Genomic DNA, 9188 nt, shown 5'->3' on the forward strand with positions numbered 1-9188 from the left:
TTGGCTACCACCGAGATGCCGAAGAAGCCATTGTGGAAGGAATCCAAGTCCTAAACTCTCTTGAGTAAGAAGTGGAATAGAATCTAAACTCATAAACCCTAAAAACCCAAGTTCTCTAGTATGATGAGGGGGTAGAAGAAGCTTTGAAACCCTAAGCCTAGAAGGAAAATAAGAAGGAGAAAGGGAGGCTCCAAAACCCTAACCCAAGAAGGAAAAGATGAAGAAAATGAAACCCTAGAAGACAAAATGGGTGACCCCCAAATAAGCCCTATCCCTCCTCTCTTATAGAGGAAAGAGGAGCTTATTTTAACATTACATGCTTTTATTTATTTATTTGGAGCAAAATATTCCTTGATTTGTACAAAAAGAGACTCCAACTCTACACCTCTCTACATATACTTATACATCTTAACCACTAAGCTACTATAAGTTACTTGTTATTATTATTTTTATTTATTTATTTATACATTATTTAATGAGATGTGCATGGAACCTCGGTTTTTTTCAAGGTATCCAGGAATCTAGAGAGTGCAATTGTCATGAATGTAAATTTATCACTTGTAAATATGATAAGAAATCAAGTTCCTTTTTTGACATTTCCTTTACCTAAATGAAAGACCTTATGGCAAAGCTTATCTATGTGATGGTTACTTGATTTATAATAAAGACAGTATGGTGAAGCTTATCACTTATGTAAAATGCTAAATATTGATTTAAATAATTTGAAAATGCTTAATTAATCAAGTTAAATACTTAGAAGTGAATTTACAATACGAGAAATTATAATTTTCTTTTGTATGATTTCTCTCCATATACATATTTTATTCACTTAAATTGGGGGGATTATATTTAATGCAAAATGAGTTGCATACCAAAACTTCGTATTGTATAACATCAAACAATAAGAAGAGCCGAGAACCTTTTAGCCATGTAGAGGACCATAAGTAGATGTAGTTGTGCTAGTAGCAATATACAAATAGGAAAAGAAAAAACTCATGGTTACATATAACATTGACAAACAATGGAAGTTGAAGCATTTAACTGAAAGAAGTACTTTGCCCTAGAGGAAATTCAATATGGGATCAACTTTTGGATAAAAATATTGCATGAAAGCTTGTAGTGATGTCAACTTATTAATGCTAGGAAAGACTATAAATGATTGTCCTAACCATGAACATTATAGAATGTCATTTTGTTATAAAAGAGTGGATAACTTGAAATAATGTGGTATTAAATTCTGCCTAGTGGTGACTTTCATTCTTCAAAGTCGTATTTGGGATAATCTCTTTATGATTGTGTCCCATTTGTAGAAAATCCCTCTACAAACATTTCAACAATATATTTGAGTGCTTTTGAGAATAGAAGTTTTATATATTTTATTTTTTGTTACTTTTACCTCTCATTGAGGTTTCGTGCTAATAATATATGTGCATTGCCAAAAAAGACAAGTGCACGAATGATAGTATGTAATATACTCGAATGCATTTGCAAACGTTCTTTTTCATACGTTTTCAAATGAATGCGAATGTTATAAAACATACTTATGTTTTTTTTTTTACGTTTTTTACCTTAATTTTTTACCTTAAAAAACAATTTACCTTATAATAAATAGTAAATACAAAATTATGGTATTTATCATATATCGAGGGTGTTTACCATACTCGAATGATTGAAACATATATGTAAATGCGAATGCACGTATGGTACGTATGGTTCATACTATGATTTCAATACATAAATTATACGATATCTTAACAAGTGAGCGAGGTAAAACTTCCCACTTAACATGAACATGGAGATTCTTATATATTATGTTAATGATTCATCGAAATTCGACAAGTTTTAAACATCCGTGTTCAAACGCCCTTTTACAATCAACAACTTAGACGGGTCATATCGTCCTTTTCCTATGACACAATAAGTCGCAATTGTATGGATCCTTTTTCTACAGTCAACTTTGAATCATAAAGGTCTTTCCATTCTCTCATTTATTCCATTCCCTCACTCACAAAATTGAGTCCTAATTGACTCATTCACTCCCCACTTTTTCGGAAAGTGGAGACTCTTTTTCCTTTTAATTCAACTCTCACCTTCCAAAAATTAAGAGGGAAAGAAGTAAAATTCTAGTAGTAATCTAGTAGTAGTAGTAGTAGTAGTAGAAGAAGAAGAAGAAGAAGAAGAAGAACAGAGGAGATCCATGAAGCCTCCACATTCACAGAATCATGATCATTCTCTCCATAAAGTCGGATTGCAGAGCTTGAGCAGCAAGGACGCTGATCCTGACGCAGGAGCTTTGTTCGTGCTTGAATCCAAAGGTGTGTTGAGAAAAAGGCATCACCCTCTTTATCTCCTCTTATGCTAATGTTATGCTAATTCCTTCTAGAAGTAATCAAGAATTCTTTTTAGACAAGGACTCTGAGAACTTTCAATTGAAGTTGGGTTTTTTTTATATAAGGAGATGGCTGGATGACACTGGCTATTATTGGTTCTAGGACACTGTATATTTTTTTGCCATGATTGTAAAAGTATTCCATATCAGGAGCTCTGTGATAATAACTTTTTTTTTATGTATGACTATATTCTTGTTGGCATGAGTATATGTATTATAGTAGGTTTCCATAGCTATAGATTTCTGAATTCAAGGATTCTGGAATACCATGCATTTCTGAACATGTCTGATAACAAGTCCAGATTTAATGGTTATATGTCGATGTCAATGTTGAGTATGGTGCTATGGCTGAATGTCCTCCATTTAAGAGCTTCTATGAAAAGGGTAACACAAATAATTCAATGAAAGCTTGTGATGATAGACTGGATATTAGCATAGAGGAGATGCATATTGTGTAAAACATACGAAATCAGTCACATCACAAATAACAAGTGTTCTTTTATAGTGTTTAAAACAATCATGTGCAAGGAAAAATTTGAATGCTACATGTGAGAGAAAAAGTACAAACTATCTTCAAAGGTAAGTATCTTCTTCACATGATCAAGCTGATGATAGTGTGCGATTCATGACGACAGTGAATGATGGAATGCAATGCATTTAATCATCTAGGAGTCTCTACATGTTCACTACATGATAGTTGTGGCATGTGATGCAACATGACCACGATGAATGATGAAATGCAATGCATTTAATCATCTAGGAATCTCTACGTTGTTCACTGCATGATAATTATGGCATGTGATGCATCATATAGGGGGGGGGGTCATGTGCGCATATCAATGAAAGATTGTCATGTGATGTGATTTTGCAGGGAGTTGGGTTCACGCGGGATACCATCTGACGACATCAATAGCGGCGCCTGCACTGCTGAGCCTTCCATATGCATTCGTATCGCTGGGGTGGGTTGGTGGGTTAGTGTTTTTGCTGGCAGGTGCAGCTGTTACATTCTACGCCTACAACTTGTTGTCGCTTGTGCTCGAGAGAAAGGCTGCATCTGGTCATCGTTTTCTCCGTTTTCGCGACCTTGCATACGACATCCTGGGTCAATCTTTTTTCTACTTGTAGTTTCTATTACCTTGATCAGTAGAAGATGTAACACCATAAGGATGGGGTCATGATTTAACTATGGTGGATGTATTTCTGCTCCTATAATTGATTTCCTTACAAAGGAAATTCTGTCGCATTTCCTCAATTCATGAACTTATATCCTCATTCTTCATATGGCACGCCCGCTTCAATATATACAATGCACTTTTGGCTGTCTTAGAAGACCGTGAGTGTGTGTATGCATAATTAGACTAAATGAAGACACGTTCTGAATATGGGCAAGCTATTTGAAGAAAAGTAGTGATATAAGATCATTAACACAAGATAGATAATAAACACTTATTTTCAAAAACTTGGATAGAGTGACTTCATTGAGACAGAGAGGGGGGAGTCTTGCACAAGATGGCTAAACTAGGTTCACTATAAAGGTTAATCGAGGGGAGCTCTTCAGTACAAGCCCTTCTTCGACAGCAATGTCAGAGAAAGTGATGGGGACAGCCCCTTTCCTGTAAACCATCATAAAAGTCTTTTCAAAGACAAATGTGTGTCCATTCAAAGAGCTTTTGCACAAGATTTAGCATTTGAGCCCTCCTACACTGAACATTTTTAGTTGTGAATGAGGTTGAAATGAATTATGAGCTCTCTCTCATTCACCCGAGTAACTCTATCCAAGTTTTTAAAATACAGTTTTGTATTATCTTATGTTAATGCTATTTGATGACTGAGGAAAGCTTGGTTTAACCAAAATACCATTTCGTGATATACTATATAATCAATACTGAGGGATAAACCAAAACATTTCTTGTCCCCCAAGAGAAAACTGATTCAGTTGACCCGGCAAAATGACACAAATGGTCTACCCACCATCACAAACAAAAACCCTAGAACCACCAATACATAGAGCATTGTGTATTTTTGCATTCTGTATACATTACAGATGTGTGCATTATTCGTCTTTTCCTTTTGAGGTAAGCTAAGGAAAGAAATCTATTTTTCTTAAGTACCTTTAACTTCAATGTTTCTTCTGATATTGGCAGCAATGGTTATTATTGGTTACTCAAATTTTTAAAATTTTAGGGCCTACGATCACTCGTTATGGAGTAGCTCCGGTGCAATTCTCTGTATGTCTAGGTTCCGTGATTGCATGTACGGTGATTGGAGGCCAAAGCATGAAGGTATGCAAATGTATTGATGAATACAATGTTTTCCGGTTTCGAAAAGGGATTCCTCCTCTTGAAAATAAATACTCTTTTGCCAATCAGTGTTGTAACATTTTCTCTTCTTGTAGTTGATCTACTCGATTTATCATCCAAATGGAGATATGAAACTCTTTGAATTCATCATATGTTTTGGGTTGCTTATGATGATTTTGTCTCAATTACCATCCTTCCACTCTCTGAGATACTTCAACCTTCTGTCATTGCTCTTGTGCCTTGGGTATAGCATATGTGCAGTAGTGGGCTCTATATATGCAGGTTTGTTGAGTAGAGCGTAATGATTTTGCACATTGGTAATCTGTGCCTGAATTAATTTAAACATGCTCAAATATATATCTGTATTTTTAGGCTATCATCAACATACCCAAAGGGATTACAGTATCAAAGGTGGAAAAACTAGTCAGTTGTTCGGTATTTTTAATTCTTTTGCTATCATTGCCTTAACATATGGCAATGGAATCATACCTGAAATACAGGTGACAAATTATATTATAACCTCTGATGAATATAACTTAACAAATTAAATGAATAGTTCATCCTAATTTTTTCTAGTGTTTATACATCACTGGAACCAGGCAACCCTCGCTCCTCCGGTATCAGGAAAGATGTTTAAAGGGTTGTGCATGTCCTATGCAGTAGTGGTATCAACATTCTTTTCTGTGGCAATTTCTGGCTATTGGGCATTCGGTAATGAATCGGCAGGAAATGTCATGTCCAACCTCGCTCCCTCTGGCATGCCAGCCCTCGTTCCCAATTGGCTGATCTTTGTGGCCAACATGTGTATAATCTTACAACTTTTAGCAGTTTGTTTGGTATGCACTTCTTTATCAACAAAACTCGTGTCATAGTTTCATCATCATTTCAAAATCGAATATGCTTCCAACACATGATAATTAGATTTTTGTAAGGTTTAAGAGATTGGCGGTATGTCCGCAGATCGGAGATCGTCTGTCTTCTCCCCACCTTTAGCACAAGTCACAGTACAATCCCTCTTAAGGAAGAAAAAAATTAAACATATAGACCGATGCATAACATGAAGATCATAGATTTATGGTCAAATTTGATGAGGGTGATTTCTTAAAATAGTTCAAGGTCATGCATACTATGGTTGTGTGCATCCTATGAGAGTTTATTTCTCATTCACCCAGCTTGACTAGACATCAATGTCATGGTCACTTTGACTTCCAAGCTTAATATAGGCATGCTTTTATCCAGATGCATACAATATTCACATTTATTGCATAAACAAATTTCCATCAAAGCAACTGTTATGTTTGATGCAAATGGATGAATTTATTTCTGTATATACATTATCGAATGGATGAATTCATTTAAGCATGTGCATTATCTACCAATCATGATATAATTATGATGTGTAGGTGTATTCACAACCAACATTTGAGGTATTAGAAGGAAAAGCTTCTGATGCTACAATGGGGATGTTTGCCTTAAGAAATTTTATACCAAGGTTGCTCTTGAGGGGCTTCTATATTACACTCGCAACACTCGTAGCTGCCATGCTTCCTTTCTTTGCAGATATCAGTGCCCTCATTGGGGCCTTTGGTTTTACACCTTTAGATTTTATCTTTCCCATGCTTTTCTACAACATGGTATTCAAGCCATCTCGGAGATCCTTCATTTTCTTAATAAATGCACTCATTATAGTGGTTTTCTCAATCGTGGGCATATTCGGTTGCATTGCAGCCGTACGACAAATTGTTCATGATGCAAGAACCTATCGAATCTTTGCAAATTTGTAGTATTACCGGTAACTCAAGAATAAGATCAACACTGACTCAACTGAAAAGCTCCAACAAGTTTCCCAACATGGAATGCATAGGAGAAGTAGGAACTTTTTATATTTTTTTTATGACTTTTGGATGATAATCCTTGCTATTCAGCCCTAGGAAGGGCCCAAATTTGGTCTCTTAATATTACACGCTCATTTATTTGGCATATTAAAACATAGAGACATTGGCTTGTCTAAATACTTAAAAAAGGTTTCCCCCCATAGAATGCACCAAAGAAGCAAGGCGATCGTTTCTTTCACTTTCGTATATCAATGTTTAATATTAGGTCAGATGCCCCAAATTTGCTATCTTCATAGCCATGAAATGTTTATGCAACCACGCATGGCATCTTGTCTAAGACTAGCCAAATCGGGACATGCCTACTCAATATCAATACCCTAAATAGCAATGCTAATAAAAATGCAACAAGTGGGTCCTAGCCACTTGCGCCTACAATTGTTGAGTAATAGAGAGGAGAATTCGTGAATATGTAGAACCTACGGTTATCACCAAGAAAATGAATGATGAAAGAGAGCATAAATAATGAGTGATTAACTTGAAGTTACTATAAAAGGGCAAGTTGAAGAAAGGCATAGATGACCATGATGTGTTCCATTGAAAGATATATAGCGGTGCCAAAAGTTTGCAATGCAATTATACTACATTGGCTTAACTCAAAGTTGAAACTCAAAAGTAGAAACATAGAATGCATAATGTATGCATGCAGGCTAATAAGGCTTCATAACTTTCTAAAGTGTCAAGATCCTACACTCTCAACCTAAAAAGGCTTCCCAACTTATAGAAGTGCAAAAACTCTACATTTTTAGATTAGACTTTACAATACTATATAATCTTTTCTTCATCACACAATATGTCCTTTGAATCAACTCCTCAATGATCGTGACACAATATTGCCAAATTTTGCTAATGCATATATACCCAAGGCCATACCCTGATGAAATGCAACTAAAACATGATTAGCACCAATACGTAGTAATTAGGGGGGTCTAGAATGGAATACATGGATGGGAACTCACATGAGCGCCACAAGGTATCCAGGAATCTAGAGAGTGCAATTGTCATGCGTGTAAATGTATCACATGCAAATATGCTAAGAAATCAAATTCTTTTTTTGACATTTCCTTTACATAAATGAAAGACATTGGCAAAGCTTGTCTTTTTTTGTGTGATGCTTACTTGATTTATAATAAAAGACATTATGATAAAACTTATCACTTCTTTTCTTTTCTTCAAAGATTTTCTTCGGTAGTATTACGGAAAAACATCGGAAGGCTACAACTTGGGCTTGTCTGTCAGAAGCTTACAATTTTTTATTTTTTATTTTTCAAAACAAAATATACTTCCATTAGTTTCTAAAAAGGCATATTAGCTACAACATACAAAACAATTGCAAACAAACATGTTTTCATATGGCATTCTTTGAGCCTCATCAAGAAGCATATTCAATTGTAAACTTTACATAATTGGGTATGTGCAGCTAAAACGAAGTCATTAGTTAAGTCCACACTTGAAAGCAACTTCTTATACCAAGCATCATATGCATGTGATTCCATACCTATTACGGCCATGACCATATCCTGTGGTAAGTTTTACCGTAGTACTTTATCCACACACTTGGCCTAATGGGTTGTCCCAATCCCAAGGATTAAAAGTAATCCTTTCCGTCCTTACACTCTTGTTTAACCCTCTCACTTTATCCATGTGTATAGAATACTACGGTAAAACTTACCATGTAATATGGTCTTGCCCGTAACAAAACCTCTAAAGAAAAACGGGATTATGAGCAGTAGATCCACCATATTGTAATGCCAATGCATCTCCCATATTTTGATACATATCCATCAGAGCATCTGCTATATTGTTGTATGGATCAACCTTGGGATTATCTATCAGGCTCAAGGAGAATAATTGATGGCATACGGCACCCAAGCCATAAGCATATTGAGCAACATTTTTCCGATCGAAGCTATCAATACAGTTTTTTCTCAAAACCCCACTATGATATTTTGGTTCCTTTCTATCCTTACCATCATTTTGACCTTCCTTTTGTACAAATTCAATATGTTTAGTGCTCTTTGGTTCAACCTTTGTTAACTTTGACAATTTCTTTTCCTTTAACCTATTCTCCACCTTGTAATAAAACGTTGTCGCGTGTTTCCACGTGTGCATGTCGGATCAGGTGGAACCATGGGGGTCTTGGACTAAGGATCCTGAGAGGGCCCACAAGTGTACAGTGACTATCCGGTTCGGTTGCTAGAGATATTCTCAGAGCACACAGACTCGCAAACGTATATTTCATCCGTGCATGTCGCCAGATTCTGGAAGATGAGCACACGGGATAAGAGACTCGAGTAAATACGCAACACAAACAGACACTGAGATTAGAAGGCGGACAACAGAGAGAGAGAGAGAGAGAGAGAGAGAGAGAGAGAGAGAAATATCAAGAATGTATTATCAGCAAAGAAATTACAACCGGACTCGGCTGGCAAAAGAGGTTCGAGCTCTACACCCACACACCCTCACCGGATTGATGAGCCTCTAGTCGGGAGCACACGGGCTTCCTACGCAAGCAGAGGCCTCACCAACACCTAATGAATACACAAAACAAAAAACTAAAAACCAAAAACCAAAAACCTGCAAACCCCAGAAAACCGACAACACTTC

At 36.2% G+C, this 9188-nt stretch overlaps 1 protein-coding gene across 1 annotated transcript; it reads left to right on the forward strand.

Annotated features, from left to right (window-relative positions):
* The first annotated feature begins 2110 nt into the window (after positions 1-2110).
* On the forward strand, positions 2111-6600 carry LOC147853013 (GABA transporter 1-like). The gene is made up of 7 exons (XM_087332952.1): positions 2111-2315; positions 3261-3491; positions 4574-4671; positions 4785-4971; positions 5062-5189; positions 5289-5525; positions 6093-6600. The coding sequence occupies exons 1-7, from the start codon at positions 2198-2200 to the stop codon at positions 6471-6473; spliced, it is 1380 nt and encodes a 459-aa protein (XP_087189078.1). The 5' UTR covers positions 2111-2197; the 3' UTR covers positions 6474-6600.
* Positions 6601-9188: the final 2588 nt, after the last annotated feature.

This window comes from Azolla caroliniana, unplaced genomic scaffold (genome assembly GCF_043228905.1).
Source record: "Azolla caroliniana isolate FFs.n. ecotype wild unplaced genomic scaffold, voAzoCaro1.0.p SCAF_17, whole genome shotgun sequence".
Lineage (NCBI taxonomy): Eukaryota > Viridiplantae > Streptophyta > Polypodiopsida > Salviniales > Salviniaceae > Azolla > Azolla caroliniana.